Source organism: Neolamprologus multifasciatus, chromosome 7, assembly GCF_963576455.1.
Source record: "Neolamprologus multifasciatus chromosome 7, fNeoMul1.2, whole genome shotgun sequence".
In the NCBI taxonomy this organism is placed as follows: domain Eukaryota; kingdom Metazoa; phylum Chordata; class Actinopteri; order Cichliformes; family Cichlidae; genus Neolamprologus; species Neolamprologus multifasciatus.
The window spans coordinates 26804197-26830569 of record NC_140445.1 but is presented as its reverse complement, the minus strand read 5'-3'; the positions used below and the strand labels follow the sequence as shown (position 1 = coordinate 26830569).

At 45.9% G+C, this 26373-nt stretch overlaps 1 protein-coding gene across 1 annotated transcript in view; it reads right to left on the bottom strand.

The window, feature by feature from the left end:
* LOC146514430 (transmembrane protein 132C-like) overlaps window positions 1-25312 on the bottom strand; it is a 221030-nt gene extending 195718 nt beyond the window's left edge. The window contains exons 1-2 of the mRNA XM_085168522.1: window positions 24023-25312; window positions 23389-23580 (exon numbers count right to left, since the gene is read on the bottom strand). Of these exons, the coding sequence (XP_085024648.1) occupies window positions 23389-23437 (49 nt within the window). The 5' untranslated portion in view covers window positions 23438-23580; window positions 24023-25312. The remainder of the gene's footprint in view (window positions 1-23388; window positions 23581-24022) is intronic.
* Between the last annotated feature and the right edge of the window lie 1061 nt (window positions 25313-26373).

Here is a 26373-nt window from a genome sequence, read left to right as displayed (position 1 = left end):
ATGGTGAGTCTGCTCGACCGCATTGCCCAGTCACAGGATTTACGGACTATGGCAGTTGGGCTAAGTGCAGTAGATGCCATCATTCGTCATAACCCTCAGCTCTCTCAGTTTGCTAAGGACACTAAGTTGGATGGCACCATTACTGCCTGGAGAGAGCAAGTCAAGGCTGGTGAGCTTGCTCTCTCACTCACTACATCTTCCCAACCGCTGCCCCAGGACAACACACACTCTCCACCTGTCTCAACACTGCCACGGACTTCCTCTCCCTCCCCACACCAGCCGGGTCCTCGTTCGCCTGCCTTTTTCCTGGCGGCTATGTGGTCAGAGGATAAGGAGGAGGTCTCCTTTTCTCCACCGGTTCCTGTTTCCTCATCCCGAAGGAAACGGCGTTCAGGCCGCCGCCACTCCAGGACGGTTGAGCAAACTCCTCTCGGGGGAGACGGTGACTGTTTATTGTATGCTCCATTTGAGCATTCTGACTCTGGACATTCTGACATTACACCCACTTCATCTGTTCTGCAACCTGGTCCTGCTGGAGGGTCCGAGGGGCCCATCTGGCCTTCATCTGTTGGTCCCGCTGGGGGTTCTGGAGAACCGCTCCAGCCGTCTTCAGTCTCCACTGGAGGGGCTGAGTGGCCCGTTCAGCTTTCTGTCTCCGCTGGAGGGTCCGAGGGACCGCTTCAGCCGCCTGTTCCCGCTGGAGGGTCCGAGGGGCCCGTCCAGCCTCCTGCCTCCGCTGGAGGGTCCGAGGGACCGCTTCAGCCGCCTGTTCCCGCTGGAGGGTCCGAGGGGCCAGTCCAGCCGCTTGTTCCCGCTGGAGGGTCCGAGGGGCCAGTCCAGCCGCCTGCCTCCGCTGGAGGGTCCGAGGGACCGCTTCAGCCGCCTGTTCCCGCTGGAGGGTCCGAGGGGCCCGTCCAGCCGCCTGTTCCCGCTGGAGGGTCCGAGGGGCCCGTCCAGCCGCCTGTTCCCGCTGGAGGGTCCGAGGGGCCCGTCCAGCCTCCTGTTCCCGCTGGAGGGTCCGAGGGGCCCATCCAGCAACCTGCGTCGCCTGCAGTGCCACCACCTGCGGCTCCCACGCCGTTCCCTGCAGCGCCTCATCCCGAAGGAAACGGCGTTCAGGCCGCCGCCACTCCAGGACGGTTGAGCAAACTCCTCTCGGGGGAGACGGTGACTGTTTATTGTATGCTCCATTTGAGCATTCTGACTCTGGACATTCTGACATTACACCCACTTCATCTGTTCTGCAACCTGGTCCTGCTGGAGGGTCCGAGGGGCCCATCTGGCCTTCATCTGTTGGTCCCGCTGGGGGTTCTGGAGAACCGCTCCAGCCGTCTTCAGTCTCCACTGGAGGGGCTGAGTGGCCCGTTCAGCTTTCTGTCTCTGCTGGAGGGTCCGAGGGACCGCTTCAGCCGCCTGTTCCCGCTGGAGGGTCCGAGGGGCCCGTCCAGCCTCCTGCCTCCGCTGGAGGGTCCGAGGGACCGCTTCAGCCGCCTGTTCCCGCTGGAGGGTCCAAGGGACCGCTTCAGCCGCCTGTTCCCGCTGGAGGGTCCGAGGGGCCAGTCCAGCCGCCTGCCTCCGCTGGAGGGTCCGAGGGACCGCTTCAGCCGCCTGTTCCCGCTGGAGGGTCCGAGGGGCCCGTCCAGCCGCCTGTTTCCGCTGGAGGGTCCGAGGGGCCCGTCCAGCCGCCTGTTCCCGCTGGAGGGTCCGAGGGGCCCGTCCAGCCTCCTGTTCCCGCTGGAGGGTCCGAGGGGCCCATCCAGCGACCTGCGTCGCCTGCAGTGCCACCACCTGCGGCTCCCACGCCGTTCCCTGCAGCGCCTCATCCCGAAGGAAACGGCGTTCAGGCCGCCGCCACTCCAGGACGGTTGAGCAAACTCCTCTCGGGGGAGACGGTGACTGTTTATTGTATGCTCCATTTGAGCATTCTGACTCTGGACATTCTGACATTACACCCACTTCATCTGTTCTGCAACCTGGTCCTGCTGGAGGGTCCGAGGGGCCCATCTGGCCTTCATCTGTTGGTCCCGCTGGGGGTTCTGGAGAACCGCTCCAGCCGTCTTCAGTCTCCACTGGAGGGGCTGAGTGGCCCGTTCAGCTTTCTGTCTCCGCTGGAGGGTCCGAGGGACCGCTTCAGCCGCCTGTTCCCGCTGGAGGGTCCGAGGGACCGCTTCAGCCGCCTGTTCCCGCTGGAGGGTCCGAGGGGCCAGTCCAGCCGCCTGCCCCCGCTGGAGGGTCCGAGGGGCCAGTCCAGCCGCCTGCCTCCGCTGGAGGGTCCGAGGGACCGCTTCAGCCGCCTGCCTCCGCTGGAGGGTCCGAGGGACCGCTTCAGCCGCCTGCCTCCGCTGGAGGGTCCGAGGGACCGCTTCAGCCGCCTGTTCCCGCTGGAGGGTCCGAGGGGCCCGTCCAGCCGCCTGTTCCCGCTGGAGGGTCCGAGGGGCCCGTCCAGCCTCCTGTTCCCGCTGGAGGGTCCGAGGGGCCCGTCCAGCCTCCTGTTCCCGCTGGAGGGTCCGAGAGGCCCGTCCAGCCTCCTGTTCCCGCTGGAGGGTCCGAGAGGCCCATCCAGCGACCTGCAGCGCCACCACCTGCGGCTCCCACGCCGTTCCCTGCAGCGCCGCCCTCGTCTGGTCCAGCCTCCGAGTCTTCGCCCTCGGCGTCGCCTGGTCCAGCCTCCGAGTCTTCGCCCTCGGCGTCGCCTGGTCCAGCCTCCGAGTCTTCGCCCTCGGCGTCGCCTGGTCCAGCCTCCGAGTCTTCGCCTTCGGCGTCGCCTGGTCCTGCCTCGCTCTGTCTAGCTTCGTCTGCGCCTGAGGTCCCCATGCCGTCTGGGCCTGTCCGGCCTGCTCGGCGTGCACGTCCTGCACGACCTGTCCGGCCTGCATGACCTGTCCGGCTTGCACGGCCTGCTCGTCCTGTCCGGCCTGCTCGTCCTGCACGTCCTGTACGTCCTGTCCGGCCTGCTCGTCCTGCACGTCCTGTCCGGCCTGCACGTCCTGTTCGGCCGCTTTCCGGGCCGATGACTGGACATCATTGCCGTCATGGACGGCCCCCTGAACTACGTCGCCGCCGGTGCCTCCCGCCCGGCCGGCCTCCTGACCTGCTCGGTCGCCGCCGGTGCCTCCCGCCCGGCCGGCCCCCTGAACTGTCCTCTTGGCTCTTGGGCCGCCTGCCTCCGGGCCGCCCCCCCTGAACTACCCGGGTTTGGACTGTTGTGCCGTCAGCCTCCGGGCCGGCCTCCTGAACTTTTTCGAGACTGTTGCCTGGGCCTCTGCGCCTTTCATGGGCTTTTTGTCTGTTTTCTTTTGGGCTGTTGCTGGGCCGTGGTGCTGTTGTTTTGGGCTTTTGCTCCCTGTATTTTTTGTCACTGGCTCCGTGTGTTTGTTTCGTTTCGGTCCCTCCGTCCTGTTCCCCCGCCGCCTGCCCTGGTTGGGTTGTTTTTTTGTTTTGGTGTTTCGGGTTGGGCTGTCTGGGAGCCAGCCCTTTAGGGGGGGATACTGTTAGGATGCCTGGGTCGTTGAACCAGGGTTTTTGAGTTTATTATATTATTTATAATTTCTAGTCTTTGGGTTTTCGTTAGAGTCATGTCTTATGGTTTGTTTCTGTGTAATCCTTGGTTGCTGTCTCCCCTGTCTGCTATATCCCCGTGTCCAGTCGGTGTCTGTGTCTGCCCTGGTCCCACATCTCTGTTCCCTCTGTTGTAGTGCCTGCATGTGAGTCTGTGTCTTTTGTTCAGTCTGTGTTATGTGTTTCCTGTTTTACTTTGAAGGTCTCTGTCTTATCTCAGTGTGTTCAGTTTACGCTTCCTTGTCTCGTCAGTTCTGATTTGCCCCAGCTGTGTTTCCCTCCTGTTGTCCATTCCCTGATTGCTCCCTCTATGTATTTAAGCCCTGTGTTTCAGTTTGTCATTGTCGCGATCTACCGTTTATATAGCTGTGTGTTTTTTCCAGTCCGCCGGTGTAAGTTTATTTTGATATTTCCAGTTATGTTATATTTGAGTTTAAGATTAAAGTGGTTTTGAGTTTAAGTTTTGTCTCCGGAGTCTGCACTTTGGGTCCTTCTCCTGCCTGCACGCAGCCATTACATAACAGTAACTGGCTTCAAGATGTGCCATTTTTCCTGTTTCCAGTCCTGATCCTACCTTAACTAGCTGCTTGCTGGAGCTTCTTATATAAAATAGACACACAAGAAACAGAGTAAAAATTAAGAGTTATTTACCAAAATGCTGAACTTCATTTAATGTCTTTACCCCTGGGTTTTTTTTTTGGGGGGGGGGGGGTCTTTTAATTATTTTTTCCTTGAAATGTTACAGTTGCAGTCCTAACAGTCTTAAATATTCCAGTGCATTGAGGAAAATCACAAATCTCGCTATTTAATCTTTCACTTTAATTTGCGCATGTTATTTCATGTGAGGAAAAGAGAAAACATCAATGAAGCGGGAAAAGGCCACAGAGGATAAGAGGACTCGGAGTAAGATGTGAAGGTGGTGGGGAAATCTAGTAAGCAGGGAAAGGAGGGTTGAGCACAGGATGGATGAGGAGGACGAGAGGAAGAGAATACACGGGGGGATAAAATAAATAAGGGCCATATGTGCTTATCAACATATCTGATTATTGCAAATCAGATTCATTCTTTGGAAGGCTACACCGAAATTGGGAAGCAGACATGTGTATGTCAGCGTTGCTATTACACACACACACACACCGTTCTGCTCAAAAACAGATTTTTCTCATTTCATGATGGCATCTGCTCCACTGTTGCACAGACTGCAATTTTCTGACCTTATAGGGCCTACCAATTGGCCATCAGCACATTTAACGTTAACAAGAAATTGACCAATAACAGTTTTTAAGGCTGCTCACAATTCTGAGCCCAGGTCTGGCCCGAAGCCCACAAATCGATCAATATCTGTGTCTCATTCTCCTGGCCAATGTATCAGCCAGCCAAGTGAAACACAGATACACATAGATGCAGCTACTGAAATCCAAACATTGATACTATATAAAACTGTTTCTGACCTTATACTTTGTTCCCGCACAAAGTAATACTGAAGAACCGTCTTGACACAATTAACTGTGCATAGTTACCAGATTAACATATAAAATGCACCGTATCTGTGCTTGAGTTGGCATTGGCTATCAGAAGTTACACGCACTAGTGCACTTTTCTGATAATCTGAAGCAAATAGTACCCAATTATTAAGTCTGAAAAGTGCCAGACTATTTAAATCTATTCATCACTATGGTTGAAGTGTTCTGAGCTCCCCTTTGCTTACTGGATCAAACTATTACCACTTATACAGATATAGGTTTGGGAAGATGGAAGTCCTATTGCTAATACATTTTTTTATTGGCTAGGGCTCTCAGTAATGTTTACCTCTCTTGAGGCAGTGTTGCTGAAAATTGGTAAGGGAATTGAGTCCCGGTTTGGGAACCACATTCCTAAAGGTGTGGAATAGTTTGCCCTTAGGTTTCAATTCTGTAGTGTCTATCAAGTTGGAAATTAAAATTTGCCTCCACTTCCTCTTTCTTTCTTTCTTTTTTTGTATTTTGTGTTTTTTGTGCTGAGGCTGAACTTTTCCAGTGGTTATTTTTCTGTCTCTTAACATCTAATGAACTGGGCGGTAAATTAAATAATGAGGATCAGCTCTTCAACGCAGACTGACACTCAGGTGAAGCAGCCAATAATGAGCATGAAAACAGGCAGCAGACAGACAAGAATAAAGGAGACTTCAAAAGATGAACTGCGTTGGGACTTAAGAGGAAAAATCTTTTGACGTTGCCACACGTCCGCACTGTTTCCACACTAATAGAAGTAGAAGAAGAAGAAAAATAACACAGGGAATTGCTTCCTTTTCTGACCTAGGCACGTAATACCCCCTCTTCCTCTACCTCCGTATTTGCCGCATTGACACACACAAAAACTGGCAAAAATGATATAACCATCTTCAAGAATACAAGAAAAGAAAAAAACGGTTATTGGCTTTCTCTGACAACTTATTGCACTACTCTTCTGGCAAGTGATGCAGTGTGAGGACATCTCAGTGGGGGGGATGAAACCCAGGCGACAGACTTGCAAGAGAGGAAAGCACGTATTGTACCTCCATTGTCTTATGGGACCAAAGCTGGTGAAGTGAGATAAATATGTGATCTCTCGCTGTCAATCTGTCTTGAAGGAGGTGCCAAAAATGCTGTTAAAATTCTTTCAATGCTCCGAGTGGGTAGGTTCATTCCCATTTCCTTCTGATTTGCTGTGTGTGTGCCGAGTGTTCTGTTAGTTATGCTAATTGTCTCTAGACCTCCCGCAGAGTGCAATCTTTTCCTAGTTGGATGGCTGTGAAGTTGTTTGCCCAAGGAGATGAGGCTGTGTGTGCCTGTGTGTGTGTTTACAGTGCACAGCTACAATGTGTCACAAAATCTTTAATGATTCTGTGCACACGCGTCTGTGTGTGATTATGTGTGTCGAGGTGAATCAGCACAGATCTTCATGCTTTGGTTAGGCATGGTGTAATCCCAATCCTCCAAACACTAAGAGTGAAGAGGGGAAGCAGGGAAGCATTTCATCATTACGCTGTCATATATCAATTATTCTCCCTTTCATCTTTGCTGTGTTTCATCCTATTAGTAAAGAGAAACCTGTGGGAAAAGAGAGAAATTTTTTCACATCCATTTTTTTCTTCAACAAATTTTCTGTGGAATTCTGGAAAAGGAGACGACAATGCTGCATGAGTGGAGTTAATCACAGAGGAGTAAAATCCCTTTATGACATGTTTTCTGGAGCCTCAACTTTTAGAACTTTTTTAAAAATCATGTGACTTTGTTCAAATTAAAACCCCATCAACTTTTCCTTAAATTGTTTTATTCTTGGGGTACATGGGATAAAAAATATGGCTGATTCCGTCCAATACACATCAATGTAAAATGCTGCGCTCAACATTTGCAGCATGCCTGGTTGCCTAGCAATGCGTGTTGTTTACATTTTGATATATCCTATGACATAAGTGAGAGCTACCTTTCCTCTCTACCTGATTTCTTTTTTTTTGCATATTTGTCACACTGATTTCAGATTACCAAGCAAATTTTCATATCGCACAAGGATAACCCAAGTAACACAAGTTTTAAATTAAGATGTCATGTATTTGAGTTAAAATACCAGGCCCTATATCAAAAGGTAATTAAATCGTGATTTAACTGTGATTAACCACACCCAGGCCTGATTACTGCCACGCTTGTTGCATTATTACATCTGGTGAAAAACTAACACAGCATTTCATACAAAGAACATCACACCAGCAGTCAAACATGGTGGCGGTAGTGGGATGGCCTGGATTTGCTTTGTTATTTAAGGACCTGGACAACTTGCCACGGTTGATGGAACCATGAATTCTGCTCTCCACCAGAAAATCCTGAAGGAGAATGTCACCAGTTTGTGTCCTGAAGCTCAAGTGCACTTGGCTTATGCAGCAGAACAATGATCCAAGACATAAACAAACAAACAAACAAAAAAACAGAATGGAGGCTTTGCAGTGAGTTAATCAAAGTCCAGATTTAAATCAGATTGAGATGCTTTAGCATGAGCTTAAACACGCTGCTCATACTCAAACACCCCCCATCCCCAATGTGGCTGAATTACAACAATTGTGCAAATTCCTCCACAGCGATGTGAAAGACTCATTGCCAATTACTGCAAAAGCTTGATTGCATTTCTTATAGCCAAGGGTAGCGCAACCAAATATTCGGGTTAGGGGGTAATTACCTTTTCAGACAGGGCCAGGTGGGTTTAAATAGCTTTTTCTCCTTAATGAATGAAATCATCATTTAGAAACTGCATCTTGTATTTGTTTGTGTTATCTTCATCTTTAATGTTAAAACTTATTTGATGGTCTAAAACTCATGTGAGAGTGTAAGAGTGAAACCTAGAGCAGCCAAATTGGAAGTGTTTAGGGCCTGAGGAACAAAGAGAAGGGCATCAGACTGATGGGGTTCAGCAATGGTGAGACTGCGGGTGAAGTGTCAAAAATATATGGGACGATCAGTGTGTGGGCTTATTGTTCCATCAGCAAGCTGCAAAGAAGAGCAAAATTCATAACATGCAAAGAACTAACTGAAATTAAGTGTTGAATACAATAGGCAGTGTCCACTGCAGCTATCGTCTGTACTTTTCATATTACATTTTCTGATCTTTGATCCTTTTTTGTGTTTGTGATTGTGGTGGAGGTGTGGTCCCGGGCGCGGCTGCAGGGGAGGAGTGGTGCAGTGAGATCAACGGCGCGGTGCTGGAGACGCAGGTGAGAACAGCTGATGGCGTTTTGGACTGATGGTGGTTTCCTTCCCTTTTATAGTGAGACAGGAGAGGAGCGGAGGGCAGCTGGAAATCAGCTGAGACCGACAGCTGTCAGACTGTGGTCGGTCATAACACAGGAAACTATAAATAAACGTGGTATCTGGAGACAAAGACCTGTGCGTGTGTGTACCTGTGTGTAGTACATTTCACAAGTGGTGCCGAAACCCAGCCGACGTGGGGATGTCTGACCCACAGGCTGCGCCGCCCGCCCAGCCTTTGCAGTTCCTGGCGCAAATGCTGGCGGAGATGGCGAAGTTGAACCAAGACCAGGCGGCGGCCCAGCGAGCTCACCTGGCTAAGCTGCAGGAGCAGGCGGACCGGCAGACCCAGGTTCTGGAGCGGCTGGTTGGAGCCGCTGCTCCGCCGAAGTCCCCCCCGCTGTCGGTGGCGATGCCCCGGATGGGTGACGGGGACGTCCCCCAGGTTTTCCTGGAGACTTTTCGTGCCACGGCGGAGGCCTGCCAGTGGCCGCAGGTGGAGTGGGCTCCGCATTTGCTTCCTCTGCTGTCGGGGGAGGCTCAGACGGTGGCCCTGAGTCTGCTGCCGACCTCGAGGGGCAGCATCCAGGATGTGAGCTGGGCGGTGGTGGACAGGATGGGACTCACCCCTGAGGATCATCGCCGGCGGTTCCGGGCCTGTCGGCTGGCCGCAGAGGATCGGCTGTTTGCTTGGGCCCGGAAGCTGCACGACGCAGCGGTGCGCTGGCTGCAGCCGGGATCGTCAAAGGGAGAGAAGTTGCTGGTGGACAAGGTGGTGCTGGAGCAGTTCGTGGAGGGGTTGCCTGCGGAGACGGCGAGATGGGTCCGGTGCCACCGTCCCGCGAGTCTGGAGGTCGCGGTAACGTTGGCCGAGGGCCACCTTGCCGCTAGAGCGGGGGAGCCCGGGGACGGTGGCCGGAGACCGAGCAAACAAGCCCCAGTGCCGGCACCGAGGCGCCGGGTACCTGCGCCAGGGCAGGCGGAGCGGGAGCCGGCGCTGAGCCCCACTAATCCATTTGCTTCGTTTGTGCCTTCCCAGGGATCAGAAATGAGCAGTGCCGCCCCTGAGCCACGGAGAGCAGCACAGAAGCTGGGGCAGGAGTGGTGGAAGTGCGGGCAACCGGGACACCTGAGGAGGGACTGTCCTCTGATGGAAGTGGGGCAGGTGTTCTGCGTCGCCGGTGCCCCAGCACCCTCTCCCGGTCCAGCAGGGACATACAGCATTCCGGTAAGGACTCGAGGGGGTATACGCCATGCTTTGGTGGACACGGGCTGTACGCAGACCCTCGTGCACCAAAGCTTGGTTCGCCCCGGGGCATTGCTGGAGGCAGAATGGGTGGAGGTGAAGTGTGTTCATGGTGATGTTCACAGGTATCCCATAGTGCCGCTGTTATTAAAGTATAAGGGCAAAACGCATAGAGTAACGGCTGCGGTTAGCCCGCGCCTGTCGCATCCCCTAATTCTGGGCACGAATTGGCCGGGGTTTCATCATCTGTTAGGGCAGTATGCAGGGATGCGATCACGACCGTTAGTAGCGTGTAGTGTCTGCGCGGCGCTCAGCGGTGACGCGGGGTCGTCCGACACTGACTCCGGGGAGGGGAAATGCCCCCCACGGGTGATTTTCCACTGGAGCAGTCTTGTGATGACACCCTACGCTCAGCCTTTGACCAGGTGATTGAGATTGATGGTCACGTGGTGCGCCCTGAAGCCGTGCGAACCTACCCGCGCTTCATTTTATTAAAAGATAGGTTATATCGAGTGAGTCGTGACACTCGCACGAAGGAGACACACACCCAGTTGTTGGTGCCGCAGGGCCGCCGGGAAATGATTTTCCAGGCGGCTCATTATAACCCCATGGCAGGGCATATGGGATACAAAAAAAACTCTGGAGCGAATAACGGCCCGATTTTATTGGCCAGGCATCCGAGCGGATGTGCGCCGCTGGTGCGCGTCCTACCCGGACTGCCAACTTGTTAATCAGCCGGCCATACCAAAAGCGCCTTTGCGCCCGCTCCCACTCATAGAGGTCCCGTTTGACCGCATTGGCATGGACCTCATCGGGCCGTTCCATCAGAGTGCACGCGGATACCGCTTTGTATTAGTCCTGGTGGATTATGCAACGCGGTACCCGGAAGCAGTCCCGCTGCACAACATCTCTGCAAAGAGTGTGGCGCAGGCACTGTTTCAGGTCATCTCCCGAGTCGGAATCCCAAAAGAGATACTGACTGACCAGGGCACGTCGTTCATGTCTCGCACACTGCGGGAACTGTACGAATTACTGGGCATTAAATCTATTCGGACCAGTGTCTACCACCCTCAGACGGATGGGCTGGTGGAGCGGCTGAATAAGACTTTAAAGTCCATGATTCGTAAGTTCATTACCGAAGATGAACGCAATTGGGATCGCTGGCTAGACCCTCTGTTATTTGCAGTGCGGGAGGTGCCCCAGGCCTCCACGGGATTTTCTCCCTTTGAACTGCTGTTCGGCAGGAAGCCGCGTGGGGTGCTCGACCTGATTAAAGAAAGCTGGGAGGAAGGTCCGAGCCTCGCCAAGAATGAGATTCAGTACGTGTTGGACCTGAGAGCGAAACTCCACACTTTGGGGAGGTTGTCACGGGAGAATTTGCTCCAGGCTCAGCAGCGTCAGCAAAGCCTGTATGACAGAAGGGCTAGACTCAGGCAATTTTCACCGGGAGAAAAAGTGCTTGTATTACTCCCTTCTTCTAGCTCAAAGTTGCTCACCAAGTGGCAAGGACCCTTTGTGGTCACACGTCGAGTTGGGGACGTTGACTATGAGGTCGCTCGGTCGGACAGGGGAGGGGCCACGCAGATTTATCACCTCAATCTCCTTAAAGGGTGGAGAGAGGCTGAAACCGCTTCTCTGGTAAGCCTGGTTAAGGAGAGAGATGAGTTGGGGCCGGAGGTACCAAATTCCATCATCCCCGCCTCCCTCCCTTGTGATGACCATCTCACACAGGCCCAGAGAGCGGATGTTGTCGCGTTACAACAGCGTTTTGCTGATGTGTTCTCCCCCCTGCCCGGTCGAACATCTCTCATTGAGCATCATTTTGAAACGCAGCCTGGCGTGATGGTGCGTTCACGGCCGTCACGCCGTTACATCAGCCGGAAGCTGGCAGAGCGTGAAAGACGGTACAGCACTGTGGCGAAGGAGTGCTTGGCTATCCGGTGGGCGGTCGACTCCCTTCGCTATTACCTCCTGGGGCGCTCATTCACCCTCTGCTCGGACCACGCCCCGCTGCAGTGGCTCCACCACATGAAGGATGCCAATGCCCGGATCACCCGGTGGTATCTGGCTTTACAGCCCTTTAAGTTCAAGGTGGTCCATAGGCCGGGGGCGCAGATGGCTGTGGCCGATTTCCTCTCTCGATCGCGCGGGGGGGGGGGGGGGGGGGGGGGGGGGGGGGGTTCGGCCGGACGGCAATCAGCTGAGACCGACAGCTGTCAGACTGTGGTCGGTCATAACCAGTGTTGGGTAAGTTACTTTAAATTAGTAACTTAGTTACATTACTAGTTACTTCTATCAAAAGTAACTCAGTTACTGCAAGTTACTCGTTACTTTCAGAGTAACTAGTTACTAGGGAAAGTAACTTTGGTTTTACTCAGAATTCTCTTGTTAATGTGTTGCTTCCGTAACTGGATACCCAGCAAGATTGCCAGTCTTCTAGCTTGCTTACTTGCCACAAGTGCACTGTGCCACCTACCAATAGAAAGGAAAAAATAATGTGCACATTTCCACGAGAGAAATCCCACACCTGATTCTATCCTAGCCTGCTTTTTACATCCAACACAAAAACTGCAGTCATGGTGTTTTCGATTGTACTCAGAACTCGGAAATTCTGCCTTCTGAATAGGAAGATGTAGGTAACACCAGACTGCAGATGAGCTGCATACAGGGCTGGACTGGGACAAAAAAAATCGTCCCGGGCATTTTGACTAGAGACCGGCCCACCATTATAGGAAAAATCATAAAGCCTTTGAATGAAAATAAACACTGTTGTGACAGTGATGTACACTGTTCTGATGGTATATATGTATCAATCTATCAATCGTTTGTTGTAAGACTCAGATAATTATTTTTTTTAAAAGTGAGACATTTTAAATGAGAATAAGAAAAGTATTTTCCCTTTCCCTTTTAATGCCCTACATGGAACCCTGGCAACACTTTGCTAAACCCGCCCCTGCACAGTTACCAGCTGTCATCTCCTGGTTTCATCTTCATGTTTCCCTCTCACCACATATTCAAACCGATATCATGACCAGCAGGTTTACAGCTGTGGCTCCAGCAAACATCAGCTGATACTTAATTAATATTAAATAAATTCTAACAACAGCTGATCAAGCTTAAAAGTGCTGCTGTTGTTTACAGTGACATCCGCTGGTTTCCTCTTTCTGGCGCAAAGTGGGCGATAAATAAACAAGAGAGAAAAGCCGATCAGCTGATCATTGATCAGTTTCATGATTGAAGTAGAAACAGGAGAGGGAGGGTGAGAGGATGAGAGAAGAAGAGGCAGCTGTGCAGCGTAAACACAGAATAACTCCAACTTTGTGTCTTTTTCATTGTAGCTGAAGTCCGGGACAAACTGTGTTCCTTTTCAGCTCAATACAAAACGCGTGATATTTTCTCTGAATAAGAGACGATTCCGTTTTTTACAGGACGGTACTCTAATAATTAACCTTATGAACAAAATAAAGTTCAACATCAGTAACATAGCACCCACCCAGCTGTATAGAAACTCCGTCATGCTAGCTAGCACAGAGTACGAAAAAGTCAGCATAACGAAAATAAACTCCACCTAAACTTGGTTCATATCTGACCCAGATGGACTGCAGGTTATAACTTCTTACCTGAAGTTCAGTTCACCTGACACTCTCGGACCAGCGGCCGCTTCGGGTCTCTCCTCTTGCCTCCCTTTTCCTTCATCCACCTGCTGGCTTCCACCACTTGCTAATGTTATTGAATCTGTGTAAGCTCCGCGATAGCCACCACGCGAAGTAACGAATAACGAGCCTATCTAAATCCCAGTAACGAGTAACGCGTTCCTGGTTTTGGCATAATAACTAGTTACCGTGCGCGTTACCACAATAATAACGTGGTTACTGTAACGCGTTACTTAATAACGCGTTAGTCCCAACACTGGTCATAACACAGGAAACTATAAATAAACGTGGCATCTGGAGACAAAGACCGGTGCGTGTGTGTACCTGTGTGTAGTGCATTTCACAGTGATGAACTCTGCTGTCACTCCCCTCCCTATTCCAGCCCACTTGTAAACAAATCAGCATTCGGCCAATGCACAGCATCATTCACACTGAGCACCATATAGGTGGGATTTTGGAGGACTACATGAGAGAAATAGGCAAATGCCTCTGCAAACAGACACAACCGCAGTGGCATAAATTAAACATCTGGCAGAGCAGTGTGCACAAATTAAACATCTGGCAGAGCAGTGTGCACGGTGGATAAGAGAGCGGCTGCAGAAGTGGAGGCAGACGTAGGCAAGATGGTAAACTTTGACTGTGTTACTATTACAATAATTAATTCATTAAAATTAGTTTTTTTTTATTTTATTCTAGCCAACTGTGAGGTCAAATTTAAAATGTAGGCAATGACCCGTTCAATCTGTTTAACAGCAGGCCCTCGGTTTTTCATTTCTGCTTTATTGTAGCGTAACGAAAGCAACACATTATCCAAAATTCATTTTTTAACAGTTCCATAATGATCTTCTACAATAATTAAATTACTTATATGTAATATTGAGTAATGTGTTAGTTGTAAATAGTAGATTCTAAAATATAGTTTACCATTTACCATCTGCAAATAATTAAGCTAAATTATTTATAAAACTTAGCACCTACAATGTAACCTTAAAAAACTGTTTTGTCAAGTCCTATTTCTAATTCCAAAAATATATTGTTTAAGAAAACACTTTTTCTGCTATTTCTGCTGTTGTTGCAGGATAGGGTCAGGCAAGACTGAGCATCAGGTCAGGAGAACAACACAATTCTCTGTCATTACTGTACAAGTTCTAATGAGAAAATGCAACTAAATGAGCAATTACAGTGGACACAAGTCTGGAAAAACTGTCACCAATATTCCTGTAGCTTTAATTCTCAGCACAGAGAAATGTGATGGAAAGTCACTGTACTGTAAAGTCACCATGCAAAAGCAAAGCCAATTCTCGTCAATCACTTAGCATGCACAGCTAATGATATTAGCTAATGCCTTTAGCTAACTAAAGGGAAAAAAAGTCAATATCAATTTCAATTACAGCATCCTTAGCCTGATGCTGTTATAACTTTCTTTTCTTAAGCAGCAGCTATAGTTACTATAAATGTGTCAAAATCTTATACAGCATGCGCCACATGACAAGAACAACCTAAATATGACGTTACTAAAACTCCCTAAATGAAAAGTCATTCATTGCCTAATAGATGGTATCAAAACTGTCAAAGCTGGTTTTCCACAGGTTATAATTTAATCTATGTTCTGATTAATATTTACCTTACAGTCTATGTAACACATATCTTCAATTCATAACTAAGAAAATATACAAGCATTGCATTAATCCCTGAATTGTTGTTTTTAATAAGTTTGGGGAAAAGTTTTAGTACGTTTCTATGACAGAATATGAGAGCTCAGGTCACCTAGAGTGCACAAATCAGGAGACGTAAACTGGGGTGGTACGGCGGTGTTTAGCACTGCCGCCTCACAGCAATAAGCTCCTGTGTTTGAGTCCAGCCATAAAGGTTGAAGCAATGCAATTAAATTCATGAAACTCAGGTTTGAAAACATTTTTTTTCTTCTTGGTCAGCACGTGTTATTCAGCAATAAAAAGACATGTTAACATCATGCTCAGGTACTCTGTGCAAATGATGACAGCGCCATATATTTTCCTACAGGCCATCACTGTTAGCACATTATTCGACAAAAGAAAGGATGAGAGTAATCCCTGCATGCTCTTCAGACACAGACTCCAGTGATGAAAAGGAAGAAATCATTTTCAGGCAGCACTGCGATGGAGCCGGCAAGTGAGGATAGTTCTACAGAAGAGTGTTATGATGAGGAGGAGGGGAAAAAGTTCAAAAAAGCCAAGGGATTTAGGTTACAGTAGGTATATACTTTGATAGAAATAAGTGAATTATTTGTTAAAGTAGCATGTAAGATGTGAAGAAAACAAGAAAAAACAAGAATTTCTATAAAGAGAACATTAAAGTGTCTATGGTTTTAACTGTCAGGAGACGGCCATCAAAACAGCCTAAATAAGCAATAAATATAATGTGTGGAAATGTTGGGGAAAATGGTAAACAATAATTTGCCTGTAATGCATAGAAACATTGTTTGGTCCACACAATCTTTTAACAGTTAAAGAGTAGATGTGTTTTTTTTATGATTATGTTTCCACATGCACTTTTTTTTAGATTTGGGAGCTTGCTCTACCATTGAAACATGTAACTATGGTTTTGGATAGAACGGTACATACTTTATTATGCAACCATAAAACATTTTTTAAACTATCATAAGCAAAGGAGCCATCTATTTTCTTCTAGGCTTGGGCCTGTCTTAGAGCAAAAAGTGGGGTACACCCTGAACAAGTCACCAGCCAGTCACAGGGCTATCACGGACACACATTCACACCTACGGCCAATTTAGAATCACCAGTTGACCTTGTGAAGCATTTCTTTGGACCGTGGGAGGAATCCAGAGACCGAAAGAGAGCCCACACAGGCAGAGAAAGAACTTTAAAATCTCACACAGAAAGACACCGGTCAGCAGGTGGATTCATATCCAGGACCACAAGACTTCAGAATTTGAAGATTTGACTCCGATGATTATTCAGTCCTGCACTTTGGATGTCCCTGTGAACCCTATCACTTGCATGTGGTACAAAATCTTAGGACCTTCTATTCTGGAAAAACCATTGCAAGTGAATATTCAGTTGTGTTTCTTACAAAATGTCAGCCTATTCTAGAGCATCAGATACTGCCAATCTGTCATAGTTGCTGCAGGGACATACACAAGGTATTCCTGGATATCTGTACTTTAAGAGTGACTGTTCAATGTGCATCTTTTCCTAAACCTAACCAAGAAGTTTTGGCACCCAAAACTAACCATTCAGTGAGCGAAGGTAAAGTAAACAGAGCACAAACTGAATTCAAACTTGTCATTTGTGATATTTTTGAATAATTTTCCTCGTAAAAATATTTGTATATTGTGCCATGGTGCAATGTGACAGGCAGAAAACACAAGGGGAAAAAAACACACAAAAAAAGTTTAAAAATTCAAAAGTTTTCCTAGAAACTGGCAGAGGTTAAAACAAAGCAAAAGGAAGTTTAAGACCTGCATTTATCTGAACATCGTAACCCAAAATGTACATCGATGAAAGCAAGGCAAAAGAAATGCAGCTTAAGTGTTATAGTATGGTTAATCATTTATATCATAATTTACTACTTTCCCATTAGAGTAGCACTGGCACACATTTACATGTTTACTTGGTCCCACCCATTCTGCAACACCAGAAAAACAACCCCAATCATACAGCCTAAGTCATAAAAAAATATTTTTCAGCGGCAGGAAGAACAAGAAGTCCTGGAACAGATGGTGTGGCCCCCACAGAGCCCTGATCTCAACATCACTGAGTCTGTCTGGGTTTACATGAGGAGATGGAAGCAACTGAGTGACAGCCTAAATCCACAGACGAACTGTGACAAGTCCTCTACGACGTCGGGAACAGCCTACCTGCCAAGTACCTTAAAAAGATTGTGCATAAGCATACCTTAGCAAAGAGTGGTCATAAACTGATTGTTTTTTTTTCCTTTTTACTGTTTAGAGCTAAAAAAAAATAATAATAATAAGAAGAAGAAAAAATAAAAATTCCATCTTTTCATGATAAAAATATGCAACAAGCCTTTACCATACTTCTCATCTTGTGACTAGCGTCCCTGTGCTGTAATCCATATAAAACTTATATCATGACTTATGGCTCCCTCCTGTAGCATTCCTTTCTGCTGCTCTCTGAAGGATTCGTATAAAATTCAATTTGCTTTATTCGAGACGATGGTGCGCAGAAGCTTTTTGAAGCATACAAATTTGGATGGTTTGTCTTACAATTTGTTCTCAACATAACTCTACATCTCTTTTCATTTTATGACTTTTGTCTCTGTGTTATGATCCATACAAAATGACATATGGCTCCCTGGTGTAACATTTCCTGCTGGTCCTCTCTGGAGCCTCGTGTAACTACAGTGCCACGCAGGATAACCCAAGCTCCATCCATCAACTTACAATGCAACATTTCATTCACTGTACTTTTTCTTTTTTTAAATGGATTTATCAAATTATTAATAACTATGTTTCTCCTTTGACTTATAGCTTTAGAAACAATGCAGTATGTCTTTTTCAGTGTGGTAAATGTTGACTTTGCCCCAGGAAAGACCCTCAATAAGACTCGCTCAATATTTCCCTTCCTGGACAAAACCCTTCAGTAAAAAGTACCTACGTTTTTGTTTTATGGTTATCGCCATTATAGCACTTAGAACCCATTAGAGGGAAAACGGAGAAGAAAAGACGAGAGGTTATTTTATATAAGACTTTTTGACAAAGTCAGCTAATTCCACAGGCCTCTGCTGTTTCTTTAAGTAAAATCACTGCCCAGAACCACACATCCCTGCCAACTCCCTCCCAGAATTAATCCAGGAGATGTTAAGAGCCAACAAGTAATATCCCATGAGACTTTACTATCCTGGAGGTAGTTGCCAGTTTAGATTTCACAGCCTTAATGTGTGTGCAGGGTCACTTTGGGCTCTTCCTCTCTCACTTTCTTTCACAGTGGCATGAGATAATCAGTTTTAACTCAGCTTTTGGCCTGTTTCTAAAAACACCCCATAGAATGACTCTAATCCCTGTCAAATACACTTTGGCATCTAAAAGTGGCGAAGACACTGTTTGCTTAAATCAGCTGATGTCAGTACGAGTTTTAATTTGCGATTTCAAAATCGTGGAAAAAAGAATATACAGACATTGACTGAGCAAGTCGGCGCGGGCACTGTAAAAGCATTACCTCTGACGTGAAGATAAAAATTTATCAGGGTAACAAAAACGCATCCGTGAAATTTGACGCAGCAGGCAACAGCAACTGATGCTTGAACGTCACCAAACTCTAATTATGCTATCACAACAACTGTCAATGAAGCTGAACTGACTAAAATTCCTGATGGAATATATTGTGACAACAGCATCGAAACTCACTGAGCTACAGTATGTGGAGATAATCTCTTGCCTCTGGGGGCACATGTAGAGTTTCTTAATGGGGCTTTTGAACTTTACGTATTAAGGATCACTTTTCAAACATAAACCTTCCACTTTTTATAACCTTTTATAGGAGTGCAGAGGTTATGTTTGCCCAAGAACCATTTTTAAGCTTTTATAGGGGTTCCAGCCTGTCGCCAAACTAGAAAGCAAAAAAAGGAACATGAAGTTACCAGCACTTTGTTAGGAACACCTGTTTATCAAAGTGGATCTCGTTAACCCCAATTTCTAATTAGCCAATCACATGGCTGGAACTCAAAGCATTTAGCCATGTAAACATTGTCTTGAGGACCTGCTTAAGTTCAAACTGAGCATCAGAATGTGGAAGAAGATGTGGCATGGTTATTGCCACCAGCTGAATATTTCAGAAACTGATTATTTCCTCAGAGAAGTCTTCTCTGCCTGTTTCGCTCTCTCCTTCGAGCCAATAGGAAGGATACGGTATCTTAAATAACCAGTCATTACAACCAAAGTTTGTGGACGATTATCTCTCAGTGCACAACACGTCAAAACTTGAAGCAGATGGGCTACAGCAGCAGAAAACCACACCAGGTGCCACCAGATGAAAAAATGTTGCCTGGTATAATGAGCATCGATTTCTCCTGCAATATTCAGAGAGTAGTAGTTTGGTGCAAACAGCATGAAAGCAGTTATCCATCATGCTTTTTATCAATGCTTCAGCTCTGTGGTGGTGTGGGGGATATTTTCTGGGCACAGTCTGGATCCCTGAGTACCATTTTTGCTAACCATGTCCTTTATGACCACAGTGTCAACATGTCACAAAGCTCAAGTCATCTCAAACTGGATTCTTGAACACGAAAAATAGTACATGATACTCCAATGGCCTCCAAAGTCACCAGATCTCAACAGAGCACCATTGGGATTTGGTGGAACAGGAGATTATCATCATGCTATCACATCAATATGTGCCAAAATGTCTGAAGGATGTTTCCAGCAACCTTGTTGAATCTATGCCATAAAGAATTAAGGTGGTTCTGAAAGAAAGGGCAAACTGTACCTAACAAAGAGACGAGTGAGTTTAATATTTATGTACAACAACTTTTTACAAATAGTTGGGATACTCAGTAAAATATAAATAAAGTAGATAAAGACATCAAGTGTTGAAAACACTTTTTTGTGTGTGTTTTATTTGAAAAATATATGATACATACATTTTAAATCTGATGCACTTGTTCCAAAACAGCTCTGTTTGAAAACCGCAAAAACCAATGAACCCAGTGGTTTTCAGTGGATTATATTTATGGTATTTAGCACTCGTCCCTTTGATAAAGTCTTCAAGACCGCCCCTGTAAAGGACAAACATCTATATATCATTCAGCATTAATGGAACCTAAGTTACCCGCTAATACAACCCTGTAGCATCATATTATTATTGAACAAGCCAATGATTGCTCTCCTCTTCAGCTCAAAGAACGTGTTATCCACGATTTCCAGAAAGAAATCAGAAAGTGCATCTTAATTAATCTCATAAAAATAAAAAAGGCCAGGAAAAGTTAGTTTGCATATTTTTTCTTGTACGGTAATAACGTAACTTGCATTCCCATAGCAACAAACTGAAATTGTTTCTTAAAGACCTCCTGAGACCACTCAGTGATTTCGGAGCCCAGAGATCATGGCCACTCAATATTGGTTTTTAGCCTTGTCCCCTGTGTACAGAGATTTCTACATTTTTTCCCAAATATTTTAATAACATTATCTACTACAGAGCCCCCCACATGCTCTATTTACATTGAGAACTGTTGCACTTAAATATGTGAACAATTTCTATGTCATATTTTTAAATTCTGAACAATTCAGACTGAGCTTCCCTGTATCATCTCAGAGATGCAAGAAAGACTTCTATTTTTATTAGCTGGAAGCGCTATCAGTCCCTACCTTAATCAAACATTTCTAATCCTTATGACTAACTTGACTGTTGTGTTTTGACTGTTCTGTTTGTTGCCATGGACAAATAATGCTGAAAGAAAGCATGTGACATTTTCAAAGACGATGGTCTTTACGGAATCATATAATTTTAACATTATTGTTTGATGACAGACTGGAATAGACTTAAATAAACTGTGTTTACACAGGCATTACTTTATGTGAGTAAATCAACTCAATTGTTATTGTTTCAGCACAATATTGCGTGTGTGTTTGTGTGTGTGCTCATGTTTATACATCTTTGTGAGGACCAAAATTTCGACTGTTACAATACTTGAGGGAACCAACGGCCCCTTACGTGGCCCAAATTCCAGGCCTCACAAGTTCGAAGGCATTTTTGAGGCTCAAAATGTGGAGGGTTAGGGTTAGGTATTCATTTCTGATGGTTAGGGTTAGGGTAAGCGGCTAGGGAAAGCATTATGTCAATTAGATGTCCTCGCTAAGATATAAAATGCATGTGTGTGTGTGTGTTTAAGTGAGAGCAGAAGTGAGCTATTATTAAATTAATGCTGAATGAGTTTTGGTTTTGTAACTTTTCAACTGTCCATTCCAATTTCCCCGTCGACTCTGGCCAGGCACATACAAAGAGCAGGCAAACTTCAAGTGAGAATCCTCCCACGTTTAGTATAGTGCCCTTTATGCCAGGCACTTAGGTATCTTTTTAGTGCTATGATGAGTAAGTGATAATAAAAACTGTACATTGTGCAAATAAGGCAATTTAAATGGTAGTGCCATATGACAAATTGAAGGAAAAAAAAACATCCCTGTAAAGGTAATTTTTTTTTTACCCCGATACTTTTTTCTGTTTTACAAAGAGCTCCAATCTGCAAAAAGTGCCAGCACCACATCCTACTGCATGCCAGGCTGTAGATATTTCCAAATGTCCTGATGGCTACTCTGACAGTATGTGAGTGTGTGTAGGTATGCTCTACAGTATGTGCCTGTCAGTGTGCTCGTCTCGCAGAGACAACCTCTGGGTGAAAGCAATCAGGTGGCTGGAGACATAATATCCTCAGAGACTGTGAACAGCAGGAGGTTGACTGACAGGACAGGATCTGTTTTTTCTTCTTCCTTTCCACTTTCACCTGAAGAGGCTGACCAAACTGATGAGAAATGGATCAATCTTTGGATACCTTCATATTTCGGAGCGGCTTTCAGCTTGTGAGGAGAATCACTTCCCTCAAGAAATGTTTTTTTTTCCCCTAAAAAATTTTTTTCAGTAAAACGAAAAACTTTTTTTTTCTAATCAGGAATTCACAGATGGCATCATCACTAGAAAGGAGTCCATTAGAGCAAATGAGGAAAGCCGTTACATGATCACAGAGAAAAGCAAATTCACAGTTTAACCAGCATCACAAAACGCACAGCTCTGGTAGGTTCAGCAAAAAAGCAGCTTTGATACAGTAGATCTGAGAGATATTTACAGCAAGAGTCTATGTCACATTATGAATATTTATCACTATTTGCACTTCTAAGTTATATTTCTTCTCCTAAAAGAATATAAATGCCTCTGCTTATGTCTTTTGTATTCCAGGAAAGATGTGATTTGCCTTGGATTAAACCTGGAAACAGAAAGATTTGACTCGTTCTGAAGGTGACAAAAAACCAGGAAGACTCAGTAACATGTTTTAACCTACTGTCTACTTTCAGGTGCTTCCTTCAGGGGTCGCCACAGTAGATTATATTCCTCCATCTCACTCCATCCCTTGCATCCTCCTCTGTCACATCAACCCTTTGCATGTCCACCTTCAGTGCATTCCTCTCTGTGGTCTTCCTCTTCTTCACTAATGTCCACTATCCCTCCTCTGCACATGTCCAGACCATCTTACCCTTGCCTCCTTTAACTTTGTCTCCAATACTGTAGCCTACTTTAACTTTTACTAAAACCTAGCTATGTCCAACAACTTAAAGTGAGTCTTTAAGCATTACATACTATTAAAAGTTAAACGTAACCTAATTTACCTGAATATAGTCTTTGGATACATTGTGTATTTATGCAAATGAATGCTTTGGATAATGAGGTTAAATTACTAGTGTATTATTTTTAAGTTTGTGTGTTAATGAATCCTGTCTGCGTTCAAAAATCTGCACATAAATTTACACATAAATACAGAGTAAGTGTTTTGTATTTGAGGCTAGAGATGATTTCTACCTATAGCAAAGTAAGAGAGGATGTTCAACATAGAGCTTCAAATAGCATTTAAACACTCTGGATTAAACTGATTTTCCCTGGATTGGCATTTTAAATCGAATTTCTCCACAAGCCTGTGCAATTTTTAAAGTCACACAAAGCTTCATCTCACAGTAAAATGCATACACTTAGGCATCCAGAACACAATGGCAGTCGCTCACAAGTACACATTCACCCTCATATATTATTTTTTTCCAAGAGCAAATCAGCTCAAACTTAATCAAAAGATGCATCTCTTCTGCTTTGCTGGGTTGTGTCTGCAGCCTGTTGTTATTCCTGGTGCTCTGCAGTGCCACGCTCACACACTGCATCCTGCTCCAACAACCAAACCCACACACTCTCTAGGCAACTGTCATTGTTCATTCATGTTAATATTACACGTCATTTTGTATTCTGCCACAACAGCTTACAGCTAATTATATGTCTCATAAATTATATATGTCCTGCTGGCTGAAAGGACATCATTTGCATTTCATTAGGTGAATGAAAGCGCTCAGCAAAGGTTGATGTATTTATAGTGTCTCTTATTTCATGACCATTAACTTTCATTTCCATAAATCTTGTTCAGATGTATGAACACAAGTGCTCACTGTGGTTTCTCATGGGGGTCGTACCTGTGCACAGGAGAAGCGCGGTGAGTCCCATCCACCGGAGCGGCCCCATGTCTCTCCTCGGACTCGTGGTAATTCGGTGGAAGCCGGATGGATAGCTCCCTCAGCAGAAAGCAGCACAACTTTGCACACAATTTATCCCCTCTGAGCAGTTCTCCATTTAAAGCAAAACTGTTGTATTCCGTCCGAAACCACCTGCCATCACAGACATGAACACAGAGCGTCACCCCAGTGAAACACAGAGCATGTAGAGGGCAAACAGCAGGGAAGTAAAGTCAAAATTTTTCGTTTTCACTCCCAAAATGGAGAATTTATATTAATCAACTGATTTTTTCTTTCAGCTTAAGGTTTTTTTTTTCACCCACAGGACAAAACAGGTGCTTTGGGACGTGTGAAAACAAACCGTCTGTCACAAATCGCACCCAGCACCCAAAGGATGCTCAATATTTGGCAGACCTCTGCTGAATTTGTGCCATAATTTTAACAGCTTAGAGTCTCACTATCTTTCTAGAAAATAAACACGTTTCTTTCAACAACTGTCGAGTGGGAGGCAGCGAATAAAGCAACGCAAACGTCATTCAAAGGAAATAAGAACAAGTGTGTGAAAGTGATACGGTGTTTCTCTGTGGCTTCTTACCATTTCTCTTATTGCACAAGATCCGGGCGCCGCGGTCTCATCCAATGTTGGCATGTGGTTTGAAATTCGAGCGGCTTTTCCTTATCAGGCTGCAATTTGTATATATATAAATGTTTTCCCTAAATCAACGAGGTCAGCAAAAAAACAATCCTCGAAAAAAAAATTCCAAACACTTTGTAAGACATTCTGTTTTCTTCTTGTTGTATTTCACATAGTGGTGGATTTACAACGGTCCAGATCGCCTTTGTAGTTCACGCGGAGGGCTAAGTGTCGTACAGGACTTGTATTATCTCACAAATAGTCCTGCAACTTTGCGCACGGCGAAGACGCGTGCACAGATGACAGCGAGCGCGGGAGAAAGGCGGTGGTGAAGCGGTTCCTGTTGCCGCTCTGTAGCCTGTAGTTGTGGACCGGAGAGTGTTGGTGCAGAAACTGAGGGGGTGGAGGTGGAGGGAGGTGGAATGGGACGCGCACTCCTGGCTGAATTGGCAAATTAGAGGGTTTGCGGGAGTCACGTCAGCAAGTATAGTCCCATCAGTTTCCTAAAGCTCAGATCACGAGACGACTGCGCTTTCTGTCCCACATCGTTGGAAATAAAGATAATAGTAATCATAATAAATAAAGTTGGCACATTAGAAAGGAGCTTGGCACCTCACGATGCAGAGTAATTACGCTGTTGATTCCGGGTTGAAAATGAATATATACACGTGACTCACGGCGGAATAGACACTAATTACAGTTGTCCCAGTGGGGAATGGAGATAGGAATTATTTAACACTGTTTGGAATAAACCGATTTTTACATGAAAAGCTCAATGTCATGTGCACTGCCTTGCAGGAAAAGAAATCTTGAGGCACGCGTTTACGTTTAAAGCATTTTTATTAAAAATAGAAAATCAGGTTCAGCGGGTTAATTATGGCAAAACAGACCGCATCATTTTCCATTTCTCCGCTCGTGCCTGTCAAGTTGGCTGGACAGCGAATGTACACTTGGCGAAGAGATAGTGGAGCACTGCAACCTGTTGTGCCACAGGTCGCTCATGAGAACCAACAGTGCCCTCTATGGGACACCTCTGACTGCAAACAGCTGCCCTGGCTCAGCTTCATGACTCAGACCTTGAGAGTGCTGCATAATTATGAGTGTGTCTTAGATCAGCTGCAGGCTGAACATGATGGCCAACCTAACATGGCACAACGACACCATAAACACTACTGTTATCAGAGCTTGAGCTCTGGGTTAAAGAAATCAGTGACATTTAGAAGATGACGCATTTAAACGTGTTTTTCTATTCTGCCTTTTTCAGTGGATGGAGCCGATCAATAAAGAAAAATAATGTTTATCCCAAAATCTCGCCACAGTACTCTTGTTAGTATGTAAAAAGGTTAGCTAGTAAAGATTTTAAAGTCAGCGTTCCCTGCTGGGTGAAAGCCCAATGGCCAAGCTGTCAGTGTTCACATTGACTATTCTTTAAGAGAAAAGTGAACAGGCCATTATGGGGCACACAAACCAGAGTCATGTTGAAAAGTATCAAAAGGGTGACCCTGCAGCTCCAGCCACTTCACATCAGTACCAAACACCGATTACAGACCATCAGCAGAGCAATGGAGGGACCCTGTGGGTTTGAAGGAGAAAAGTTCCCTCCTTTATCCCCTTTCCTGCTTCTTGCTCCCTGCTCCTATAGCACCATTCAAGTAGAATAAGATATCAAAAGAGAAACAAATTATGCTTTTTCCCCGCAAAGCACAGCACCAGAAGAGATCTTCCCATAACACACATCTGATTCGAGGTTAACATAAAAGATGAACGGCACATTTTATTGTTGCTGGAGTCTTATGCTGACTTACACGATGATGTACGGCTTCAGCTGCTTTCAGGATCTTGGCGTGTTACATCTTCACTCAAGCAGCAAATCCAAACATATAATTATCATTTCCTGCACTCTATTTACAGAAGCCACTATGTGTCCTGTAATATGTTATTACTCTAAAAAGAAAAAAAGGATGCCTGAATGATGCTAAATTAATGCTTTACAGATCGCTAAGTGGCGGAAGGTGTTTGCCGATATTCATGTTAGAACCGCAGCAATCAAAACAATGTCACCAGCTAAAAAGAAGTATCCTTGAATTGTTTCTTACACAAGCCTCTCTGTCTAGCTTCCTTCCTCTTTGCTTATGTGTCTCTTCACAAAGCTTTGCTCTCTCTTGTTCACTTTACAGTCGCAGACATATTCTGAAACATCGTGGCTGTGACCTAAACTAATCATTTATGGCTGCTTGTGAGAAGTTTATTGCACTTGCATTGCAAGTTGATGAGAACATATCACATGTTAAACGTCTGGTTTGAGCAACTGT